The following is a 26,603-nucleotide window of genomic DNA, read 5'->3' on the forward strand; positions in this document are numbered from 1 at the left end:
CCCAGAGTCACACAGCTAGTAAGTGTCAAGTGTTTGTTCTGAGGCCAGATTTGAGCCCGGGTCCTCCTGACTTCAGGGCCAGTGCTCTATCCACTGTGCCACCTAGCTGCCCCTGTGCCACCTAGCTGCCCCATAACACCTGGACTGTTGCACAGCCTTCTCAAAGGGCTTCCAACCTTCACCTTCTCCCTCCATCCTTTCTCCTTTCCAACCATTCCATCCTTTATATTCATAGCACTAACAGACTTCACCCTCCTTGTGTGTAGATCTAGTCATGTCATCCCCTCTCCTCAAAAGTCTTCAGTGCTCCCTATCACCCACTGAGTAAATTTCATGCATCTTTGTGTGGCACTCAAAGGCCTCCAAAATCGGACGCCTCCTGGCTTGCCCAGCCTTCCAGATTGCACCTCTCTATGTTATTCTGCACTCTAGTCAAACAGTCTGTTGTCCAAACATTCTGTGCTTTCTTCCTCCTGTGTCTTGGATTTCCACATTCCCTATGGCTAGAGTATTCTACACCTCACCCCTTTTCATCTACTGAATTCTTACCTATCTTTTAATGCCTAACTAAATGCCATCTCTTCCAGGAAGTCTTCCCTGATATCCCTTGTCAGCAACAACTTCCTCCCTTGGCTCTCTTATAGCTTTGATAAATAACACAGAAAGCTACAAGACAAAGTACTCTTTGAATTTGTCTCTTTTCCTCCCCATCCCTGCCCCCCACCAGACTATAAGCTCCATGGAGGATGAGACCATGTCTTATCTAGACTAAATCTTCCCCAGGACCCAACACAGTGCTCTCTATAAACAGTAAACCATAAATGCTTGTTGCATTGAACTGGCCTCATCACTTCCTTTGCAGTTGTTTTTAAAAAATGGCCCCAGCAAGAGTTTAAGGACAGGCATAAATTACACTTTGCTAGTCCAGCCTCATGTATTTCACCCCCTAGCACCTTAAGGCACAGTTATTTTTGGCTGGCAACCCCCCCCCAAAAAAAAAAAAAGCACAGACACAATAAAGAGAGCTCATGCTCTCCTGTGTGTCAGGCTAGTCGACAATAAATGGATCAGCAAACACACACAATCTCTCCTTGCGGCCCACATGCTCCGCTTTATTTACTGTCGGCCTGATGGCAAGCCATACATCAGCTTCCTTTGTGCACCACTCTGAGTTAACAAAATAAATGCCCAATGGGGCCTTCTCAGGGTGGGTGCAGGTCTGTACCAGATGCATACAAGGATGGCTAGCCCTTCTCCTTCGACGAGGGCTGACACACCACCACCAGTGAGCTCACATCGGGGCCAAAGCTGGTGCTTTCTTTTCTGCTGACCTGGCAGAGGTCCCTAAACCGAGGGATGGAAGAAGAGAGAGGGGAGAAGGAGGCAAAAGGCCCTTGAGAAAACGATGATGGATTACCTTTGGTTATTTCCTCACTGGTCATAGCGGACATGTCCACTCGGAAAAGCAGGTACTGCTGGGCTTGGATGAGAAGGCCTGGGAAATCTCTCTCTATGGAGGCAAACTGCTCGATTTTGTTTTTCACAGATGCAAGAACCTGCCCCAAACAAGAGAAGAGTAATCAATGGTACCCCCTTCATGAAGCCCTTCCTCGATTGCCTACTGCTCCCACAGAGCCTTCTTTGAAACTGTCTTACAAACACGATATCAAAGCATCTCCAGCACGAAGCGACCTCCAAGGTCATTCTGTCCAACCCCCCTCATTTAAGATAAAGGTGACTCAGGCCCAGAGAGCTGTTCCGTGATTTGTTTGAGGTCATTCGGACATTCTGTTTTGGATTATCTTCATGAACGTGCTTGACTCCTTAATAAATTAGATTATATCCTCCTTGAGGGCTTTTTCATCTCTTTATTGCTCTTTTTCTCTGTGCCAGAGCCATGCACAAAGGATATGATAAACATATGTTTGCTGTTCGCAGTGAGAGTGCCTCTCCACACATTTCCCGTCTGCCCATTCTTCCCACTGAGATGTGATTATCTTCCTGACAGCGTGCCCCAAGTTTGGGCAGGGTGAATGTTTTATTGCTTCTTTTCTTATGGTATCATTTCATTAAATGCCTTTACTTGGAGGGGAAAAAAAACCCATTTATGTTTGTTGCATTAATTCAATTCAATAAATATTCAGTGCCTACTATGTACCAGGCACTAGAAAGATAATAAAAATGAGACTCTGTTCTCAAGCAGCTTACATTCTAGTGGGGAGGATACACTCATACACAAATAAATTCAAAGTATATAGAAAGCAAGATGAAGTGGTTTTAAGAAGGAGAGCACTAGTGATGGGGAATGGGGACCAGAATGGTCTCCTCAAGGAGGCAGCACCATTATCACAGGGCCCTTTTCAAATATCACATTCTAGACAGGAGGAACCATTTTTGCAAAGTCAGGGAAGCTAGAGATGAAATATCATTCACAGAGAATAAGCCAGGATGACTAGATCAGAGAATTCATGAAGGAAAACCAAGAACCAAGGCTTAGAAAGATGGGTAGGTGCCCACTTGTGGGAGATTTTAAATCCCAGGCTGAGGAATTTATATTACATATATATTACATTTAAATATATATTAAAATGCCTCCCTGTAGGCAACAGGGAATCACTGAAAGATGTCTGTGACGTGGTGGGATCTGTGCTTTGGGGAACGGTCAATTAACATTTATTAAGTTCCCACTATGTGCCCAGCACTTTGCCAAGGGCTAGGTATTCAGTTATGAAAGAAGACAGTCCCTGCTGTCAAAGGCTCACAGTCTAAGGGGAATGCTTTAGGAGGATCAGTTTGTTAGCTGTGTGGAGGATAAGTCAGACAGAGGAGAGACCTGGGGCAGGGGGGATGACCTCTGAATGAATTACAGCATTCTGATGCTCCACACTGAGCTTCACTCTCACTTTTCAAAGTCTTTAAAGGTCCCTGAGGTGAGGGCCCATTATGAACATTTTAAAATGTCTCACTTTTCTTGATAGCAGAACCTCTAGAACATGAAACCTAACGAAGCTCTGTAGTTTATGCAGGGGTTTACTCTCTGAATCAGGGCAGGAAAGCAAAGGAATGAGAATAAGGAACAAGGACAAATTCATATGGATGAAGGGAAATAAAAATGGAGCCACGGCAAGGGAACGCTCTCACAACTTAGCTGCCAGAGCAGGCAGCAGGCACAGATGGGAGGCAGGCAAACATACCTGATACAAGGATCGAACGCTGGGCTGAAAGACCATGTTGGTGTTGAGCAAGAAAGAGCGGAGGAGGGGCTGGGGGTAGCTGGCCAGCTGAGTAATGATCCCAATAAGCAGCAAATTAACATGCAAGGAGTTCTCCAGCATGTTCTCCAACTTTGACAGCACCACACTGATGAACGGTCCTGTGGGAAAAACAAAACACTTGCATATTAGTTAGCTTCATGTGCATTTTTCTCCAGCTCCCCCTTGCAACTGGAGTAGCCACTGGGAAAAGAATCTCAAGATCTTTCTCAAGTCTATTCAGATTCACACATGCAGAGGAAAAATGGCTGCCATCCCCACCCAATCCCAGCAAAAACATGGTAGCCTAAGACCACCCACAGTAGCAGCTTCCACATGGCAAACTGTAAATTATGGTGGTCGATAAAAAAAATAAAATCAGGCAGGGCAGATAATTCTAAAACAAAAAGGTACATTTTTCTTTAGATTGACATCTGCTAAAATAATCTCCCCAAAACATAGATCTGACCATGTCACTCACCAGGCTCAAGGAGTAACAGTGGCTCCCTCTTGCCGCCACTGTCTGACATTTATAGCCCTTCCCAGCGTGGGTCCAAGCTCCTTGTCCATCTCCACTGCCCAACATTCCACATTATGCCCCCTAAGTTCCAGACAGATTGGCCTGGCTACCGTTTCCTAAACTTCACCTAATTCAACATGTCAAAAGCACAATTCATTAGCTTTCCCTCCAGCCCAACTCCTTTTCCCAAACATCTTCGTTTCCAGAGAAAGCACCACTATTCCTCCAGTGTCCCAAGTTCATAACCACAATGGTATTTATCCTCAGCTCCTCATTCCTCACTCCACCTCTTCATTCAGTTGCCCAATCTTGCCACTTTTACCCTCTCTCTCTCTCTCTCTCTCTCTCTCTCTCTCTCTCTCTCTCTCTCTCTCTCTCTCTCTCTCTCTCTCTCTCTCTCTCTTTCTCTCGCCTCCTCCTTTCCCTTCACTCTCTTCACAAAGACACAGCCCTAGATTACCTCTCCCCTCAATGGCTGCCACAACCTATTACTTGGTCTCCCTGTCTCAAATCTCTCTACACTCCAGGCTATCCCCCACAAAGCCGTCAAAGTCATTCTTCTAAAGCACAGATTTGACCATATCATTGCCACACTCAATAATTCCGGGGGCACTCTATTGCCTCCACGATAAAAAATAAATTATTCTGGCTTTTAAAGGGGTCCAATCTATCTTTCCAGCTTCATTATACATTCATTCCCTATCTGCATTTCCCTGATACAAGCAAAATGGCCTTTTGGTTTCCTCATATATGGCACTCTATTCCCATCTCCATCTCTTTGAACTGGACATCCCCATAAATGGAATACCTTCCTTCCTCACCTCCACTTCTTAGAATCCCAAGCTTTTTCCAAGCACAGCTCAGGTATCAACTGCTACGTGGGGCCTTTCCTGATCCTCACCCCCACTCATCCCCCCAAATTTTATATTTGCATATTCATGTATAAGTTGTATCCCTTTAAGTAGAATGTAAGTTTCTTCAGGGCAAGAACTATTTCCTTTATTCCTAGGGCTTAGCATCCTTGCCTTGCTTTTTTGTTGTTGCTGTTCTGAGGGGTTCAAATCTAAGGCTTTCATCGCTGTGGGCAATTCCAAGCATGAAAACTCCCTTCACCAATGTAAACCGACAAACTCAACTCAAAGAGTTGCTTGAGGCACTGGGAGAGGGTAAGTTACTTATGTATGGTCACAGTCCTGTGTGTGTGTAACTCCATCCAAGGCAGGGCTCAAACCTAGATCTTCTTACCTTTAAGGCCCACCTTCCAGCCACTGCCAAGCTGCCTCTCCCCTCAGTCAATAAAACCTTCTTGAATTAAATGGAATTGTATTGATCTCTTAAATTCAAGGCTTAGTTCTTCTCTATGATATATCTAAGCATGGAATATGCTCAAATAAACTTTTAACAGCCAATGGAGGTTTGAGATGCTTAAATGTATCTGCAAGACAATATGAATCCTCTACTAAATGGGCCAAAACACAGAGCAAAGAGGAGGGGCCAGATCAGCCTGAGGTCACGTATCACAGTGAAGGAGAGAGGACACCTGAGGTTTTCATTTCAGCATTAGGCACAGGTTCATAAACACTGCTAAATTCTAAGGTGAGAAAGAATGGCATCCCTCCATCCTGTTGAACACTATGGCATTAGTGGGATTACAAAACCAGGACATTAAAAAAAAAGAAGTTTCCAACTCATTTGTATCAGAATAAAACTAGTACATTTTATGCAGCCCAAGTTCACTCAAGACAGGGAAAATCATGAAAGAAGAGATTTAGCGTCAACAAAATTACTTGTAGAAGTTTTAGATTTTTGCCATCAAAGTGTCACAGTAAATAACAGTAATGGGGATTTGTGGGTTTGGTTTTTCAGCTTAGCTATTGATGACACCCCCTAAACCGCAGCGTTATTTGTAATGAAAGCACATAAGAGTTGATGAATGGGAGAGTCTTAAGAAGAGTGGGCCAACATTAATATGAGTTTAAGAAAATGAAAACAGATTTCATCACTAGATGCTTCACTCTGTAAGCACTGGGCTGTATAAGATAATAAAACCCCCTCAAATGAAACAGAAGCAGTCTATTAAAAACAAACACCATAAAATTTAAAAGGAAAAAAAATTTAAAACAACTGTAGCCTGAAGCCTGTGCTGAGAAAGGCATGAAACTGAGTGATGGCAATGTTTGTTCCTCTCAGGGAGACATGGAGTAGCTCCCAGACACTACCAAAACCCCCCAAAAACAAAAAACAAAACCCGGATCTTAGAAACACAGGGGAGACAGCAATAATAATTCATATTTCTGTTGCTCTTAAAAATTTACAAAACGCTTTCCTTAAAACAACCCTGTTGCCATTCCCCTACTCAAGAAGCTTCAGTGAGGGCAGCTAGGTGGCGCAGTGGACAGAGCACCCGCCCTGGAGTCAGGAGGACCTGAGTTCAAATCCAGCCTCAGACACTTGGCACTTACTAGCTAAGTGTGACCCTGAGCAAGTCACTTAACCTCATTGCAAAAAAAGAAGAAGAAGAAGAAGAAGCTTCAGTTAGCCTCCCCACCTCTACAATAAGATAACACATTCTTTCCTTTGGCATATAATTCCCTTCACAATACGGTTCCAGACGATTATTCTTATTACACTTCACAAAATCTGGTTCCAGCCAGATTGGCCTCCCTGGTGTTCCCCATACACAACAACCTGTCTCCTACCTCTGCTTTGCACAGGCTGGTCCTCCCTAACATAGAACATTCCATCTCCTGAAATATCTAGGTCCCTTTAAGACTGAGTTCAAGGTGCCAATTCCTCCAGGAAGTCTGTTCTGATTTTCCCAGTTGTTAGTCCCTCTTCCTCTCCCCATTAAAAAAAATGGCTCTACAATTATGGAATGAAAAGTGAAAGGAGATGCCTTTCCAAATTAAAGGTATCTCAGGGATTCATTAGTAAGCATTTAGGGAGAAATGCCAGTAGAGGCAGGGAACTTGGTAGAGGAACCCCTAAAATTTATTCAAAGCTTACTTTGTTGGTCCCAAAGATTAGGCTCATATACTTCTTTTACAACAAAAATTGCTGGGGAGCCAGGAAATTTTTTTAAATTACTTTGATAACTATTATAATATAATTGGTTCCCTTTATAATCCTATATATTTTATTTTATGTAATTAAAAACATCATTTGGAGCAGGGGGGTCCACAGGCTTCATCAGACTGCCAGAGGGGACCATGACACTAAAAAGGGTTAAGAACTCCTGTTTTAGATTCATTTGAAAGGGCTCAAAGGGAAAGTCTGTAGCTCACAAAACACATCTATGCTTCCCTAACTCCTAACCCCTAAGTGCTACCCTGGGAAGGATGAGGCTGGCCCACCACCTCTCACCTGCTTACCCTCAAAATAAATCTATGGGCCCCAAAGGTCCTCCCCTTCCAAACAGTGCCTGAGCACAAGGCTAAGCAAAGGTCAATCCTACTCACTCATACCCAGGAATCTGAGCCCAGTCCTCTGTCCCAAGACTCCTAGATTTTGTATTTTAAGTCACATTTAATGATATTTTATTTAGTACGTATCCTTAAAATCCATATTGTGCCATCAAGGAATATAATCTTATATCTCCTATATTATTACTACATCTAGTTTTGAAGTTTCTGACAAAGATATCACTGAAAATGTATCCTCATCTTTAACAGAGGTATTAATAGATATCTATTTTTAGTAATGAATTTGTAGTTAAATTTGCTTATCTCAAATAGGCTGCCCCTGTAGGATTTCTACTACCACTGCTGGCACAGTAAACAGGCATGTGCAAATAGGAGATATCATTAGAAAACGGTAAGATTAATAGCAACCATTCATTCTTTTAGCACATAGTTAACAGATGGAGAGATAAGACAGAGAATGAGCATATGTAATACCAGGGAAAGATGTCAAAAGAGGATTTTTTTTTTTACAAAAACTATAAAGTTATGCACATACATACAGAGTAAAGCTTCATATACATTTTCGGCTGGAGAGACAGACAGACAGATGGTTCAACCTCTATGTGTGTATATAGATACACAAAGGTCTGTATATATAGAAAGAGAGAGAAAGAAAAAGAGAGAGAGAGAGAGAGAGAGAGAGAGAGAGAGAGAGAGAGAGAGAGAGAGACAGAGAGACAGAGAGAGAGAGACAGAGAGACAGAGAGAGAGATTGTGTGTGTAAGGCCTAGGTTTAAGACCCTCCTCTGACACACACTGGCTGTGCCACCCTGGAGGCTAATTGACCTTTCAGCAACTTAAGCAATTATCTAAGACTATAATCTGTAGAATAGCTGTTAACCTGCACTGGTAGAGGGAGTTTCCTTGTAGGGAGCTCCCCACAAAGATGAAAGAAATCACAGGTCCAAACATCCTACAGACAACAACTCTAAACGTCACTATGCCAAGATAATTAGATGATAAGATCAGTCATCACCCTCTACACTCCTAAAGACCTCTAGGACCTGTGATTTCATTGATGCAGGCATGACATCCACCATGGCAGATTCCAACCACTCAGTCTTAGTAGATGGTCTTGGAGAGCTGCTGTGGCTGAAAAATTCATCACTTTCTGGCCAAGCTGTCAGATGGGAAGCCTTGCTAAATTGAGCTGAGCTGGTCCTCAGGCAAGGAACATACTTTGTTCTGCCTTGTACAGGACTGTACTTGAAGCCTTTCCAGTAGAGGAGGACCTGTCTGAGAATTTGCACTTCACTGGAATAGCCTTTAGGAAATGCTATTAAACCAGAACCAATGTCTTTTTTAACATAATCCAGTTATTCTAAAGTCCCTTGCAGACATGAATTCTATGATCCCATATTAATGTCAGCTATTGTCATTACTTCTATTTAAAGATCAAACACCCCACTGCTTCTTTTTATTTGCCATTGTTAAAGATAAGACTATTTAATTTTACAATTTTATTGTAGAAAAGGAAGTTTGTCTATGTAAATTTTTATTTGGTTTTATGTTTTTCATTGAAGACATTAAAAGAAGGCTTTTAGTCCTAAAAAGAGAAAGAAATTCTACTAAATAATACCATGAAATACTTTCCTCCTTGTGTTAAATCAATGAACCACACTCTTACTCTAACCTGCCTTATCTTCCTGCCCCAAAACACATTCATAACTCTCAAAAAACAGATGCAGCAAAGTGGCTGAAATCTTCACCTGTAAAGGGCGCCCCTTGAGTCCTCACATGACGACTAGGAAAGGCAGTCTGATCTTTCATCCCAAATGGAGAAGGTAAGCTTTCTACTGAAGGAGCTTCAGCCACAAAATGCTCAAAGTCATCTTCCTCTTCCTCTTCTTCCTCTCTTTCCTCTGACTCACTTGTTTCCTCTTCTTCCTTTGCTTCTCCCTTCTTCTCCCCTCCCTCCTCTGACACAGGAGGTGAGGGAGCAGGTGTTGGGAAACCGTCTTCCATCAAACCCTCGGAGCCCGAGTCCAGTTCTTTTATGATTTTCTCATACTGGGTAATGAAGTCTTCACCATCTGGGCTGGCCGCCACCACACCAGAATTGTGCTCTGCCTCCAGGGGTGCAGCTTGGGCTGACTCGGACACGGATGGTGAGGCTGCCCTGGAAGGACTCTGGTGGGACTCTTCCTCAGGCTCTTCGTGACTCAAGCTTGCATTGATCCTATCTGGTTCTTCCTCAGAATCTGTCTGTGGCTGGTGGCAATCCAGGGGCCCATTGTTCAGGGGGTACCTCGAGGACTTCAGAGGCTCCCCCTGTACACTGTGGCTGTCCTGGGCATCTTTCTCAGCACAGAGCCTGTAAACCATGACATCATCCTGGAAGTCAGATTCCTCGATGTAAGAGCCTTTGAACATCATGATGGCGTTCTTCTTCATCTCCTGGATGTGCTTGGGGGGATCAATGGGGACCGGAGAAGCTAGGGTCTCCACATCCTCGCAGGGCTGAGAGGCACTGCCTCCTGACCGGGCAGACATTCCCGTATCATAGCTGTCGTCCCATTCTAGCTCAGTCTGGCTCTTCTCCTTCTTGTGCATGAGCTGAGAGAGGGGATGGCCGGGTAACTGCGGGTGCGTCCTCAGCACTGGGTAGGACACATTTTTATGGTTCTCCTCCTTCAGACTGGAGAGAAAGGTATCAGGATCAGGGGATTCTCCATCATAAAGAGCAGACCAGACTTGGCAGTCCTTCATGCAGTGGCTGATGTTATTGTGCGCCTCCCAAAGGTACTGAAGGTAGCTAATGTCCAAGGCTTTCCCATACTCCACAATGCAGGCCGACGGAGACACTTCCCCAGGAGGAGGCTGCTCCCCAGGGCCTGAAATGAGAGACACACACGGCTCAAAATACAATATGATCTGTTCTTGGATTTACAAGGGTTTACAAGAACAGAAAGTCTTTGCTAACAAAAGGACACAAACCACAATGGGGAGCTCGAGGGCCTGGATATAGCCATTTGTAGGATAACTATCAGATGGAAAAATATTTACCCTACAAAAAATTAAATGCTCTTTCTCAGAAAGAAATGTGTACAGGTAGCACAGTGGGTAGAGCACCGGCCCTGGATTCAGGAGGGCCTGAGTTCAAATCTAGCCTCAAACACATAACACTTACTAGCTGTGTGACTCTGGGCAAGTCACTTAACCCCCACTGCCTAACCAAAATAAGATAAACTAAGATAAAATTAAATTAAATTAAATTAAAATGTGTATAGGGAAATATCTATTTTCTTAGAGTTTTATTGGAAGCATGGTTTAGTGAGAGCACTGGCTGGATATGGAGTCAGGAGATCTGGGTTCAAATCCTGGCTCCAGTGCTTAATATACATATGTGTGCGTGCGTGTGTGTGTGTGTGTGTGTGTGTGTGTGTGTGTGTGTGTGTGTGTAGTATAATTGTATATGTATTGTATATAATTGTATATGTATTATATATAATTATATATAATATATATTGTATATACAATTATATATATATATAATATACATATGATCTCAGTAAAGTGACTTCCCCTTTCTAAGAATAAGTTTCCTTATCTGTAAAATGGGGAAAAGGACTCACACTATCTACCTCATGAGGATGCTCAGGGGAGGAAGGGCACAGAGAAGCATTTTGTAAACCTTAAAGTAAAACAGGAATATATTATTACTATTAAGTACTGTTTATTTGAGAGGAAGTGGTGAGAAGTAGCATGGAATAGCCAAGAGAAGGCTGGCCTAGGAGTCGAGAGGATCCGAGTTCAAATCTTGTCCCTCTTAGATTAGCTGTGTGGCCCTAGGCAAGTCAAGCTCTCACTGTTCCAGACAGCTCTCTAAGACCTTAAGTTACAGATGGAAGGAGTTTCGATGCCTGAAGTTCTCCACACTGATAGAGGAAGTGGGAGGAGTGAGGTAGGGAGGAAGAGGAGGAGGAGGAGCCTAGAAACATAAGATTTCAACAGTATTGCAGTCTGAGATTTGGGGGAACCAAAGTCTTACCAAAGTTCTCGGGTTCTCGGGGAGATTCACTAACGCTACAATAACACAGTCAGGCAATAAGAGTGCCTACCATGTGTCACGCTAAGCAATGCTCACAACATACCCAAACATCGCATTGCCATAAACATATATGAGATTTAGATGGTGTGATTTGAAAGGGATGAACATGAAGACAAAGTACTTCTTTGTCCACGTTTTTCTTGTCAAAACAGGAGAGATTTCTTTCATCTTGACAATTATCCATTTTCCCCAGAGTGGCACATTTAATATAATATTCCCTATTTCTTCACTAATAAAACCATATTTTCAGGGCAGCTAGGTGGTGCAGTGGATAGAGCACCGGTCCTGGAGTAAATAGGACTTGAGTCCAAATCCAGCCTCAGACACTTACTAGCCATGTGACCCTGGGCAAGTCACTTAACCCCAACTGCCTCACCAAAAAAACAAAAAACAAAAACATATTCTCTTCTCCTCCCAATTAAAAATGAGTATGTATATCATCACATCAACTTTCAAAACTTAGCTCAAACCCAGAAAATCATTTGGGCAAACATATGATTTTCTGGGTTTGAGCTAAGTTTTGAAAGTTGATGGAGACTTACTAGTTGTGTGGCCATGGGCATATCACTTCTCCCTAAGTAGCCTGTGTAAAATAGGGACATTAACATGTTCACCATCTACTTTAGAGGATCATGACGAGGAAAATGCTTTGTAAACCTTAAGACATTGTACAAACATGACCTCACATGCAGATGTCCTCTTCCTCAGCAGAATGGAAGTTTCCTGAGGGTAGAGACTGCTCATTTCTGTCTTTGTATCCCCAACTTCTAGGGGCAGCCTGGCAGAATCTATCGAGACCCTGCCTCGAAGTCAGCAAGATCCCACTTCAAATACCACCTCAGACATATTCTGGCTGTGTGATCCTGCCTGGGGCTTCTAAGACTATAAATTGCAAAGATGGCATAAGGCCTGCATCAGAAAGGGAGTTTCCATATTGGGAGTCCCCTACACCAATGAAATCCCATGTCTGGTCAAATAAGCAGTTGGATAGAGCAGCAGGCATGAATGCAGGAAAACCCGAGTTCAAATCATGCCTTAGATATAAGCCTTAGACTTTGACATTACCCAGCTGTATGACCTGAGACAAGTCATTTACTTGCTCTCAAACTAAGTGTTCTCATCAAAAATAAGCCTAATAACAGCACCTCACAGGGTTGCCATAAGGATGAAATGAGATAAGAGATGTGAACCCCTTGTGAATCTTAAAAGCATTGGATAAATGGTAGCTGTTACCGTAATTATGATACTCAGCATCCAGCAGAATGCCTTACATATACTGGACCTTAATAAGTGCTTCCTAAACTGGATTGTTGGATTAGTAGTTGAGAAAAATGTGTTCGAAAGATGAAATAATTCACCAAAAAAAAAAAATCCAGAGAAAACTCCAGACTCCTCAGGCTTTGTTGTCCTGGTATCCACATAAAGTCAGACGTATGAAAGTGGTAGGTACATCTTTCAGGTTACTTGAAATGCATTTAACTCATCATCGTGTCTCTGCTGCCGAGGGAGGGTGGTGTTCGGGGCTCGTACCCCATGATGATTTTTTCAGACTCAAACTCGTTGACTATACAGCGTAAGTATAAAATGTAAAAATTTAAGATGTATCATCATAATAGCAAACTCACTGACTAGCCACTTGCTTACCAATAAAATTAATGTCTTGGAGGAAAAACTTAAAAAATAAAAATTTAGCGCCTGTAATAAAAGGCCATTTCCTAGCTTCAAAGGGTGTTGTTTTAAAGCATCAAAAGCAGCCTGAGCCGGTGCTGAACAGAGGGACAAAAAAAAATGTTTTAAAGATGGGCTCAAATTTTGTAGGGTGTAAAGGTAAATGTGAAAAATTAGCAACTAGCAAACTACACGAAATCCTCTCTGCTTTGCCCAGCAAAATCGATGCAAGAGGAAGTTATCTTCGTGTACTACCACACAGAATCACCAAAGAGAGGGAGCGGCCTGGTCAAGATAAGCTCTAAGGCTCCGTCCCTGCTAGCATGACACACCATGATCCTATCAACCTTGCCTGCTGTCACACGGAAATGCACAAATACCAAGGACTAGGGAGGAAACAGTAATTTCTAAAAATGTATTCAAGCCAAACACAATGATAACTTTCTCAATCAGGGGAACCCACTCATAAAGATATTCTATCTTGGGTTCTTAACCTTTCTGTTTGTCAAGGACCCCCTTTGTCGGCCTGGTGAAACCTATGGGCCCCTTCTCAGAATAGTGATAAATGATAAATTTCAGTTAGAAGTTAGTGGAAAAAAAGAGATTTCTCCCCCCCCCATCCATGTTCATAGTCCCCCTGAAATTAAAGGATCCAGGTTAAGAACTCCCACTCTATTTAGAGGAGAATTCGATGGCAGCATGCTATTGCAATAAAGCATGGGGATCAAAGATTTTAAATTGTAAGGAACCATAGGGGTCATCTAGCCCAACCCTCCAGATGAGGAAACTGAAATGACTTGCCCAAGGTCACACAAGTGGCAAATGTCAAAGGCTGAAATTCTTGAAGGGAAGGGAAGGGAAGGGAAGGGAAGGGAAGGGAAGGGAAAGGGGAGGGAGGGAGGGAGAGAAGGAAGCATTTATTAAGTGGCTACTATGTATCAAGCATTGAACTTTACAAATATTGTCTCAGAACAACCTAGAGAAATAGATGATACTATTATTCCCATTTTACAGTTGAGGAAACTGAGGCAGACAGACGGTAAGTGTCTGAGGCAAGATTTTAACTCTGGTCTTTCTGACTCCAAGCCCAACACTGTATCTATTATATCCAATAGTTGCCACCTATTATTACAGGGGGAAATTTAGGTGACATAAAAACAAAAGATATTAATAACAATCTATGTTTTAAGACAAAGCTAGGTCTTGGGAACATAAGTTAGTACTATAAGTGCATGTACCCTTCCCCGGTCATTAGGATACAGTCAGGACTTCTCCATTGAAAGGGCCACCTGAACAAGTACTGAAGAGACACGAATACATTCTCTCTCTGCAGCTATCTGCACACATAAACGGACTGGCCACAGAACTCCCTTCTCCTCTTCCTTACCATAGCTTATTATTTTACTGTACCTTCATGCAACCCTTAAAAGAAGATCAGCCCCTTGAAGTAAGGGACCATATCAGCTGTGCTTTTTTTTATGTCCAGGGCCTAAAGAGTTATTATTAAGCACATAGTAGGTGCCTAAAAAATTCAATACACCCATGTTGGTTCAAATGAGGCTCAAATGAAATCTAGGTACAGTTTATAATAAGTAGTCTTCCTGTGTGTGTGTGTGTGTGTGTGTGTGTGTGTGTGTGTGTGTGTGTGTGTGTGTGTAGGTGTGTATCTGTATTTATTTATTTATTTGCTTATTTATCTATTTATTTATTTATTTTCCCCCTAGATATCTCATTTAAGAAGCACTGCCTAAATTCAGACTAACATGGAATAATGTTAGGATAACTAGGTAGAGAGAAGATATAGATATAGATAGATATAGATATTGATATGGATATGGGCACATAGAGATGGATATACATATAATTCACAGAGTTGCACTTTCAATTCCTAAAACCAACCAACCAGAACACAAATATATTATTCCCCCCCACCTGAGCAGATCTGAGATGACACATACTTAATCTATATATTATTAATTTGGTCAATCAAAATACACAACTACCACATTAAGTATTTGTAGAAAATGCAGTATGTGTTAAGTGCTCACATTCACAAGGCACCATACCCGGCAAGCAGCCATTTTTCTTTTCCCATACTTAACCTTTGCAACTACATATTGGGAATCAAGCCATATGCAGTCAGGCTATCAAGGAGTTTCAGTATGGTCTGATTCAAATTTGGATATTACAAGAATAAACAAACAAGTTTTTTAAGACATACTGGAACAGGTCTTTCCATTTCTGAAGCCAGGGAGCCACTAGGGATCCTCCTTAAAATAAAGATTTAGAAGCAATGAGGGAAGGCCTCTGTTTTTCATTTGGTGCTAATTACTGAGTGTACATAATTCATGAAGAAGATTAGTCATTCATAAGGTAAAAAAGTAGCTTTCACTTGTTTGGATTTATGGCATACTGCTCTGTCTACCAAGATACAGACATCCCATAGACAAAGAAGAATGTGGATACTCTTTGTTTCAAGACAACTCCAAGCAAGCTCCCACCTGAATCACTGTGCATGAACTTGGACCAAAGGATGTAGTCCCTTTCCTGGTTCCCAAGAGTCAGGGTGATCCCACTGGAGCAGCACACGGGCGTCAGAGCAAGGAGCTTAGCAGCAGAAACAGAATAGCAATCTCTTTCTTTCACAGCCCACCTTTGACTCATCATCATGTGGTTGCATGGGATTAGGTACCTGAAAGAAGAATTAGATTTCCATCAATCCAAAGTAATGGTTCTTTTCAACCAAAGGAATGCCTGGTGCTTCATTAATACTGGGAGCTGACATGTCCTCCAGCCCTAAAGTCGGCAGACCATGAAGGTAGGAGGGGTTCCACCACATCCCAAATCAGCTTCCATATTTCCCGCTGATGAAACAGCAACATAAGGGCCAATGCCTCGCTGGGAGCACTGCTGGATGCTTCTGCTTCATGCAAGAAGTTTTGGAGTTAATTTCAAACCCTGTACCTGCCTGGACTCTGGACATTTCAAGCTGTAGTCACTCCTAAGACACATGTGAGGCAATGATGAAACACTGGGCCCCATTGTAGTCAAACTCACTTAGCAAACCGTCTTCCTTAATGAGCAAAATGATGATAAATGCAATGACGTGCCCTCTAAGTGAGGACATGGAGTAAATAGTGTACTAGGTTCTAAACATGCAGAGGCACTGCATCTGTGTCTCATTCTCTACTCTTGGTGCTCTAATACAGAGACAGTTGTGGCAGAGTAAAAAGAGGGTTAGGCTCATGATCACACTCTAAGAGGCAAGAGGGCCCTTAGAGATTATTATCACCTTCTCATTTGACAGATAAGGAAACTAAAGCCATGAGAAGGGAAACATTTTTTCGGGGGGTGGGGGGTAGGCAATGGGGTTAAGTGATTTGCTCAAGGTCACACAGCTACTAAGTGTCAGGTGTCCGAGGCCACATTTGAACTCAGGTCCTCCTGACTCCAAAGCCGGTGCTCTATCCACTGTGCCACCTAGCTGCCCAAGAGAAGTGAAACATTTTGTCAACACTGAACCCAGTAATAAGGAGCAGAACCTAGATTAGAATCCTGGACCTCTAACTCCGAAACTAGCCCTCTTTCCACTTCCTGACTTCAAATTAAAATACCAGCTCTGACAATTACAAAGCTATGTGATCACAGGCAAGTCCTTTCCAGGCTTGAATCTCAGTTTCCTCATCTCTAAAATTGGGATATGACTACTTATATCTTACTCCTATGTCACAGAGCTGTTGTGAGGAAAATGCTTTGTAAATGTTAAGTGCCAAAGAAATATGAATTCTTAGCATGTATAAGCAAAGTCTTACATTTTCTCAGAGAAACAATTTTTTTTAAAATCTGAGCTTTAATGTAATTCAGAAAAGTCTCATTTAACCAGATCTCTTAAGTCATTGGAATGATTTCATCTTCAAGCCTACTTCCAGGAAAAAGGAACTTATCACTAGAAAACAAACATATGTCAAAGATTTCTTTTTAATACATGAAAAGCTTCAAGGGTGCATCTGGAGATCCATACACATTCCAAGCAGCTGAAGGATAGATGTAAACAGCTGAGCAACACCTTTTATACCCAGAACTGACCACACCTGAACTTCAAAAGGAAACCTTTGTACAGCTGCAAGATCTGTAGTGTTTTAAAAAGATCCAATTTCTTTCATTATGCTCTAGTTACTAAGTTAGGAAAGTGAAGAGGCAACATTATGCTGTGGGGAAAGTCCTGCATTGGAGGAGGGAGCCATGTAAGAATCCCAGCTTGGGCTATTTACTGTCTATGTGAACTGGGTCCCTCTCTGAAATTCAGGTTCCCCAACTCTGTGAAGAGGGAGTTGGCTCCAGATGAGGCCGAGAATCTTTTCCATCTCCGGACAAATTTATTTAGCATATTTTAAAGATTTTGAAACAAAAAAAGTTCTACCTCTAAGATTCCTTACACTAGTAAATCTATTAGTCGATGTAACTTCAGTTAACCAAACACTTCTATTATTATTATTGTTATTCATAAGCAAGAATTTATTAAGCACTTAATATGTTCCAGACAATGTGCTAAGCAGAATAAAAACTGTATCCATCTGTGAAACTGTACAAAGAAAAAGTAATATAATAACAGCAGAATAACAACTTGTCTCAGAATCATTTCTATCTGAACTCATCTTACTTTTTCTGAAAAATGATGAGAATGAGATAATAATTTTAAAGCTGTCAAAATATATGAAGACCTAGCAAAAAGAAATCAAAACCTCATATGGGAACAGGACGAAGTATATATATATCATCCCATGCCCCTCATTGGCTACTGGCGCTGTCCAGAAGATGCTTTCGGGCGAACCTGCAGATGAGTTCATGTGCTAATACTCTAATTCAATTACAAAAAGCTTTTATTTTATCCAACCATGCCATAGCATACAGACCATTAAATACAAAAGAATGATAGCAGGATAGTGCTTTAGACCGGCTTGTTTTCTATCTGAATGCCATCGAAAAAGAAGAGAAAAACGAGATAGATAATAAGATACTCTCAGTAAGCCTACAGGAGATGCACTTAAATCCCTACACTTTTTTTATTCAATTACAAAAGGCAGTTATTCTTATCTACACATGAAACAGTCTGCAGAACATTAAACATAAGTGACACAAACATAAACATAAACATAGCAGAATAGCAACCAGACTGAGAACCATTTCTATTTGAACTGCATCAAATTTAGCTGCTAACAACTAGGGTAAGGTCAAGCTACCCACTGGTGATAGCTGATAATCCGATTTATCATATTTGGTCTAGTCAAGTGTTTCATTTTCCTATCTCAAAAGAAGGGGGGGAAATCTATTGTATCAATTTAAATTGCTAATAAAATATTGAAAATTGGCCTTTATATAGTGCTTCAAAGTTTGCAAAGCACCATGTGTGTATGTATACACACATACATATATACATAGACACATTTGTTATTGTTGGGCTATTTCAGTCATGTCCGACTCTTCATGACCCCATTTGGGGTTTTCCTGGCAGAGACACTAGAATGGTTTGCCATTTCCTTCTCCAGCTTATTTTACAGATGAGGAAACTGAGGCAAATACAGTAAAGTGACCTGCCCAGGGTCACACAGCTAGTTAAGTGTCTAAGGCTGGATTTGAACTCAGGTCCTCCTGACTCCAGGCCCAGCATTCTATCCACTTATATTCCCACTGGAGTCTCACAAGAACCTTGTGTTGTCAGCAGTATGAATATTACTTTGTCCATTTTTGTAGATGAGGAATCTAAAGGTCATAGGGGTTAAATGGATACCAAAGTTACACGGCTACTAGGCATTGAATGTAGCACACTAAGCAAAACATTCTATTATTCCCCATCCCCTAAACACTTGCCACAGTCAAGGTCTTCACGTAGGCTTATTTTGTTTATGAATGATTTAAAAATAAAATGATTCACTGTTTTCTTAGACCAGATGAACCTGATGACTGAGTTTCATTTAGGCTGGAAGTAAATAGAACATTTTTCACCACTGAAGTTGATACACACAGATTTCCCCCCTCTTCATTTGAGCTAGGAAAAATGAAACACTAGACCAAACATGATAAAGCTATTCATCAAATATCACTGGTGGGTAGCTTGAAATTACATTTAGACTCCTGGGCTATGTGACAATTGCAACCTTGCAAAAACGTGCCTTTGTGGAAATCGGGAATTTTTGCTGACCACGGGATGGAAGGGAGAGGAGAGGCCTCATGGCAGGGAAGATGTGGTCTGAAAGAAGGAAATGGAAAAGCCTGTTGGGAGGGAGAGCTTTAACTAGAGAGATGCTCAAAGTGCCAAGAGGTTGCATTACATTAGTAAGACAAAAATACCATTGGCAAAACTGACGATGACAGGGGAGAAGGATTGCTTCAGACTTGGATATTGGAATTTTTTATTTTATTATATATATCATATATATAATATATATTATTATATACTTATTATTAAAAATTTCAAAACAGCTACAGAGAAAGGAACAAAACAAGGAATAAAATCACATAAAATCACAAACTCCAAACTAGTTATATTTTAAATGAGGAGGGAAAAAGGATATAAACTTTTTTTTTAAGGCAATTGGGGTTAAGTGACTTGCCCAGGGTCAAATAGCTAGTAAGTGTCAAGTGTTATGGTCTGAGGCCCGATTTGAACTCAGGTCCTCCTGACTTCAGGGTTGGTGCTCTATCCATTGCACCACCTAGCTGCCCCAAGTATAAAAACTTTGACAACAACCAAAAAAAAAATCCCAAAACTCTACTACAACATTTTATTTGCCCTCTGTCTCTTCCCTATTTCTCTTCTGTCTATGAATTTGGAAGATTCTGGTGGTCATTTTTTATAGAGCGGGAGGTGGTACATGAGTGGTCCTAATTTTGCTTTCATCATTCTGGATCACTTCATATGAGCCTTGCTGTATTTCTTTTTATCCTTCATATTTGAACTTTTTATGGGGCAATAATATTCCATTTCACTAACACACCACAATTTATTTGGTTCTTCTGTGGTTTTTTGATATACAGGTTGTTTCCAGTGTTTGTTATTGGAATCTCTCACTGAATCATTCACTCATTAAATTAAATTCACATTGTAAAATAAGGCTGGAGTCATATCTAAATTTAGGGAAATTCTCTGGGTAGAACCACAATGATTCTCACATTTTCACTGCAGTTTAAAAGATTTTGCTGTTGCCGATCTGTTGTTTCAGTCATGGCTGACTCTTCATGACCCCATTTGGGATTTTCTTGGCAAAGACACTGGAGTGGTTTGCCATCCTTCTCCGGCTCATTTTACAGATGAGGAAACTACGGCAAATAGGGTGAAGTGACTTGCCTAGGGTCACACAGCTAGTAAGCGTCTGAGGCCAAATTTGAACTCAGGTCTTCATGTCTTCCGACTCTAGACCCAGAGCTCTATTCACTGTCGCCACCTAGCTGCCCTAGTTTAAAAAATACAGAAGTACTTTTTCACAATGGCTATGTGACACAGATCAGCTATTATTATTATTGTTGTTGTTCCCAAGAAACTAAGGCACTGAGAAGTTAAAGTGACCTGTGTCAATGGTCACATGGTCTCAGAACTCAGAACTAGGTCTATAGCCATTAGACCAAATCAATCAATTGATAAACATTTATTAGGCACCTACTGTGTGCCAGGAACTGTGCTAAGTACTGGCCTCTCCATAGCCTGCTTGTGCAGTAAAAGAGAATGTAATAGAAAGAACACTGTCTGAACGCGTCATCAAAAGGCCCATAGGTTTAAATCTTGCTGCTAATACTTATTAGCCATGTGACTATGGGCAAGTCATTTCATTTCTCTAAGTCTCAGTTTCTTCATCTGTAAAATGGGGATAATAACATTACTCACTTCACAGTGTTTTGTGAGGCAAGTACATTGGGAAGGCAGTGTGGCATAGTGGAGAGAGCGATGGATTTGGAGTCAAGAGAGACCTGGGTTCTAATCTTGGTATTAGTGAAAAGAAGACTGGATTTGTAGTCAAGAGAGACCTGGGTTCTAATTCTAAATTCTGACCCTTACCAGCTGTGAGACCACAGACAATTTATGTAACTTCTCTAAGGCTCAGTTTCTTCATCTGCAAAATAATAATCTTGGCACATGATTGTTGTGAGGATAAAATGAGATAATGCATTTCAAGCACTTTGTAAGCCTTCAAGCACTGTGTGAATGCCAGGAATTGTTATTCTTTTCAGAGTCAAATGAGTGCTTTCAAAGCACTACATCAATGTTAGCTGTTGTTATTAAGATCAAACCTTAAAGCACCGACCAAATGTCTGATTGGAGAAAAACAATCAGATAACTCAGGGTCATGCTGCTAGCATCTTCTTACTGCAGCCCTGTCCCCTCTTCCGTGCAACCCCACACATTTCCTCCCACTCTCGTGGGCCTCACTCATTAAAATGATACACCAGATTCAGCGGAAAGTTGAGTGCCCATCAGTCAGTAGCTAGGAAGGGCATCAGTCACACACTGGCCATGTTAAAACTCACACATTCATACATACATACACACACATGCACATACACACACATACATATACTCCAAGGCAAGAAAATAAAGAATAAAACAACCCAAAGCAGACGTAGGACGTGCTTTACAGAGATGGGATGTCAACACCTTCAGAGACATACAATCCCAGCAGGCAAAAATCAATGAGAAGATGGAGCTCAGTTCCACAACTGATGTGAAAATGGCCCTCATTTTGTTTAAAGTCAGGGAAAAGAAAAGAATAGAAAAGAAAGAAAAGAAAGGAAACTCTCCTTGAGAGTTCAAAGTGTCACCTCTGCCACATAATGAGGCGTCAGAGATCTTTAGTGGAATATGAGGGAGAATAGAACCTCTGGTTTGTTTGGTTTTTTTAATTTTTTATGTTTTAAAAGAGTTATATAGGGGATTTTGAACTTCACTGGGTTCAGATCAGGCAATCAATTCATAAAATGTAACAAAGAGATCACAAACAGCCCTATGGGTCATCTGGATGTGCATCACAGTTATCTGTCCTATAATACACATATTCCCTGTGGTGTAGATATAGACATTCGTGTAGAGTATATGTCTACATGTATGCATATACAAACATACATACATATATGTCTGTGTGCATGTGTATATACTTATAGACATATGGAGAAGGTGACATTCAGATGTCCAGAGGGGGGAAAAAAGATTATTTTGAGCTCACACCTAGAAGTACACAAATTTCTCTAGACAGCTATTTTTTTAATTCACCTAGAAACTTCCCCTTTGTTCTATTTCTCCTTCCCAGACCACTTTCAAATATGTCTGTACAGCATATGAACAGGATTATGAAGTTAATACCACTTGAAGTCTGTGAAGTATAGCTAAAAACTGTTCATTATCTATCCCATACCAGACAGTATCAACTCATATTTGGGTAAGTATCGTCCTCCCATAGATAACTGTCTCAGCAAACTCTTACCACAAACAAACTGATTTGGCCCATGGTGGAAAAGTAGCAAAGAGATGAGTGAGGATTTGAACCCAGGTCTTCCGAGTCTAAATCTAGCTTGTATTCTTTCTTTCCTTTCCCTTCCCTCTCTCCCCTTTTTCTTCTTTCCTTCCTTCCTTCCTTCCTTCCTTCCTTCCTTCCTTCCTTCCTTCCTTCCTTCCTTCCTTCCTTCCTTTCCAAACCAAAGGAACCATTCCATGAGTCAGTTTCCAATTCCAATACCATATCATCTTTTTTTACCTCTGACCTCCAACAGAAGTAACAACGTGCACCAGCTGTGAGGCCTTTCTGCAAACTTGGGTGTTGCTCCTCCTCTAGCAATCAAATGGATACCCTCATTTATTGTGGTCACCAAGTTCAGTCCAGAGCCAGCGAGCTCTCCCTTCCAGTCACTGGCAACATGTACCAAATATGACCCTGGGACACATAAGCAGAAAGCTCCCATTGCTCCTTGACAACTCCTGTCACACCTTCAGGGAATTAGATGTATTTCATTCTAGTATCTTTAAAGCAACTGCTTTGTGTGAAAAGTGTGCTGGACTTAAAAATTAGGAAGATCTGGATTCAAATTTCAACTCTGGAATTTATTAACTATGAGGTTATGAAAGAAAGAAAGAAAGAAAGAAAGAAAGAAAGAAAGAAAGAAAGAAAGAAAGAAAGAAAGAGAAAGAAGAAAGAGAGAAAGAAAGAGAGAAAGAAAGAAAGAGAGAAAGAGAGAGAGAAAGAGAGAGAGAGAGAGAGGAAGGAAGGAAGGAAGGAAGGAAGGAAGGAAGGAAGGAAGGAAGGAAGGAAGGAAGGAAGGAAGGAAGGAAGGAAGGAAGGAAGGAAGAAAGAAAAAGAAAGAAAGAAAAGAAAGAAAGAAAGAAAGAAGAAAGAAAGAAAGAAAGAAAGAAAGAAAGAAAGAAAGAAAGAGAGAGAAAGAGAGAGAGAAAGAGAGAAAGAGAGGAAGGAAGGAAGGAAGGAAGGAAGGAAGGAAGGAAGGAAGAAAGAAAGAAAGAAAGAAAGAAAGAAAGAAAGAAAGAAAGAAAGAAAGAAAGAAAGAGAAAGAAAGAAAAAGAAAGAAAGAAAGAAAGAAAGAAAAGAAAGAAAGAAAGAAAGAAAGAAAGAAAGAAAGAAAGAAAGAAAGAAAGAAAGAAGAAAGAAAGGAAAAGACAGAGAGAGAAATAGAGAAAGAGACAGAGAAGGAAGGGAGGGAGGGAGGAGAAAAAGAAAAAAGAAAGAAAGAAAAGTGGGCCACTAAAGTATTATGAACAGAATTCAGGCCAGAAGGAAACACAAATAAGCTGGACAGTTTTGAAAGTTACATGTAGTTAAATTTATTATATGCATTTTGTTTGATGTTTAAGTTTAAATAGTTTAAATTTTTAAATAAAGAAGAAATTTGAAGGCAACAAGGGCTTCTAAGAAGCAGAGGGCGGAAAGTGAGTATTTCCAGGCTTTAGGAACAACTGGGACAAAGAGACATAGACAGAAGGAGTACAGTATGTGAACAATGAGGGCAGTTGGACACCGAGTGTGTGAAGGGGATCAATGCATAATAAAACTGTGAAGGTAGGCTGGAGTCAGCCTGTGAAAGGCTTTAAATACCAACCAGAGAAGGGTGTCCTGGTCACTATGGTAGGACTTGTTAACCCTTTTTTGTGTCATGGACCCCTTGGGCAGTCTGCCAAAGTCTATAGGTCCCTTTGCAGAACAACGTTTTCAAATGCATAAAATAAAATACATAGGATTACAAAGGAAACCAATTATAATGGAATAGTTAGAAAACAAATTTTATGTTCATGGACTTCAGGTTAAGAACCCCTGCCCTAAGGGGAAAGATATGATCACACTTGCAATCTAGGAAAACCTTTTGGTAGACAGTTTGAAGAGGAGTGAGGTTTACAGCCTGGAGACCAATTGGGAAGGTACTGTGATATTACAGAAGAGCCACAATAAGGGGCTGAACCAGGGTGGTGGTGACTGTGTGAGTTAGAGAGAAGAGGATTTGGATTCAGGGAAAAGACAGAAAATGATGAAAACTCACACGTGTTTCAAATATTCATCTATTTCAAGTTTTCAAAGGCAGATTTTCTTCTGAATGTATTGCAAAAGATCATCAGAATTAGAAGAGACCGCAAGGACCAGCTAGTGCTCGTTTTCTAAACACGTAAACTGAGGCCAGGTGAGATAAAGTGAGTTAGTTATCTGAGGGCCCAGATAATAAAATGGCAGATTTGGGATTTGAATCCCTATCTACAGTTCCTCTTCCTGTCCCATACCACCTCTATATGGCCTCCTACAAATTTAAATAGAAAAGCTCTTAAATTAACTTTGGGAAACAACACAGAAAAAGTTAAGGGAATTTTCCTTCGGTTATTTTACAGTGAGGGTTTTTGTTGTTTTTTCATCCCTGCCCCAGCAAAGGCTCTATTTGGCTTGTCTTACGGGAACAAAACAAAGGAAGTCACCATTATTTAAGTAGAAAAAAAAAAAGAAAGAGAAAAACAATGGGATCTCACCTTAGAACCAGCTGCAGCATCACATCTTCACAGTGTAAGCCAATAAGGGTTCTGAAGAGTGCCAGAGACACCACACACAGCTGGAAAACAATAAAACCCACGTTTCATTCTTGATCCCTCAGTGACAGCTCTGCCTCCCCAAAGACTACAAGGGTAGTTCACAACCACAATACAAAATAGACCATGTGGGGTACTTTTCATCAAGCCACAAGAATGCTGGAGAAAATGCACAACCATCCCATAAATGCCCCCATTGGATTTGATGAGGATGCCTAGAAGTACATTATTTCACAGGGGAGCCTTCTTACAAATATTTAGACTGATAATACCTCCATCTTATAAAGGTTCAGCCTTTATCTATATGTACTTTTCAATTTAGAATGATCTGCTTATTTCTGACGTTTTCCTCCTGAGCTCCCTTTACGTGCAGACAGTCAGGTTACTGTGAACCGAAACAGAATAAGGCAAGGCTAATATTAAGTTAGGAAGACGATGTGGCATGGAGGATGCAGGGATGGCCTTGAAGTCATGAAGGCCTGGGTTCAAGTCCTACCTCTGACACATACTAGCTATGTGACCATGGGCAAGTCACTTAACATCTCTGAGCCCCAGCCTCTGACCAGAGCCTCTCTGAGCTTCCAGATCCACAATACAGGGAAATAATCCCTGTAATCTCCACCTCTGAAAGTCGCTGTAAGGTTCAAATGAAATGATGTCTATAAAATGCTGTGCAAACTTTAGGACAGTATACAAATATCAGCTATTATTATGTAATAACCATAATATATTTTTCAAAGATGATTTACTAATTAAATTGAGTAACCCTGAATTCAGGGAAAAGAAAATGAGCAATCCAAGAAGCAAAGTACCCAAATGAGTAATAACTTACCAGATCTTCTTTGAATAAACCTCTGCATTGAATCTCTCCCATCTGTTAAGTTCTACACTCAAGTCCTACTTGGCCATGTCATTATAGCATAACCACTCTTTTTCTTTTTCTTTTTTTGCTTTTTGGTGAGGCAATCAGGGTTAAGTGAACTGCCCAGGGTCACAGAGCTAGTAAATGTGGAGTGTCTGAGGCCAGATTTGAACTTGATCCTTCTGACTCCAAGGCCAGAATCCACCATGCCACCTAGCTGCCCCAATAATCATTCATTCTTGAAGGCAAGGCTAGCTGTGCTCAAGCATTGGCAAGTCTTTCTAAGTTAGGAAGATGCCAAGGATGGGCACAGCAACGTCCTGAATGGCAATCATCTGAGGAACAATCTAGCTAAAATCCAGAGTGTTCAACAAGAGGTTGACTGCAAGGTGATAAATGTTTTGCTCCCAGCATCTTTCAAAGATCATCTACCAAGTTATGGCAGGGCTGTGGTATGGGTCAATGGAAGGAATACCCACGAAAGTGAAAGAAATCATGGTTTCTGAAATACTGAAGTGTCTATGAGGCAATAAAGAGTACCCAATACTCTGGAGAGAAGAGGATAAGCACTAGTACATCTCTGGGAATGGATGAATGAGTTTAGGAAGAAGGTAGATGGCTGGCAATGGAGACATGGGCCAAGAGACCAGGAAGCCTGAGAGCAGGGCTTGCCCAGGAGGCCAACATCACAACTTGGGCTGGAGCTAGGGGTGGGACTCTATTCTCTTCCCT

General features: G+C 41.2%; 1 protein-coding gene across 4 annotated transcripts in view; it reads right to left on the bottom strand.

Annotated features, from left to right (window-relative positions):
• The window catches only part of FHIP1A (FHF complex subunit HOOK interacting protein 1A), a 420,438-nt gene that overhangs the window by 62,105 nt on the left and 331,730 nt on the right, over positions 1–26,603 (bottom strand). For all 4 annotated transcript variants that reach the window (XR_013483927.1, XM_020994122.2, XM_020994119.2 and 1 more), the window contains 5 exons: positions 24,953–25,032; positions 15,453–15,643; positions 8,942–10,066; positions 3,195–3,373; positions 1,418–1,556 (listed from right to left, as the gene is read on the bottom strand). Coding sequence is in view for 3 of the 4 variants with exons in the window: in XM_020994122.2 (XP_020849781.1) it covers positions 1,418–1,556; positions 3,195–3,373; positions 8,942–10,066; positions 15,453–15,643; positions 24,953–25,032 (1,714 nt within the window). In the remaining variant the exon portion in view is untranslated. The remainder of the gene's footprint in view (positions 1–1,417; positions 1,557–3,194; positions 3,374–8,941; positions 10,067–15,452; positions 15,644–24,952; positions 25,033–26,603) is intronic.

Source organism: Phascolarctos cinereus, unplaced genomic scaffold, assembly GCF_003287225.1.
Source record: "Phascolarctos cinereus isolate Bilbo 61053 unplaced genomic scaffold, phaCin_HiC Scaffold_9;HRSCAF=440, whole genome shotgun sequence".
In the NCBI taxonomy this organism is placed as follows: domain Eukaryota; kingdom Metazoa; phylum Chordata; class Mammalia; order Diprotodontia; family Phascolarctidae; genus Phascolarctos; species Phascolarctos cinereus.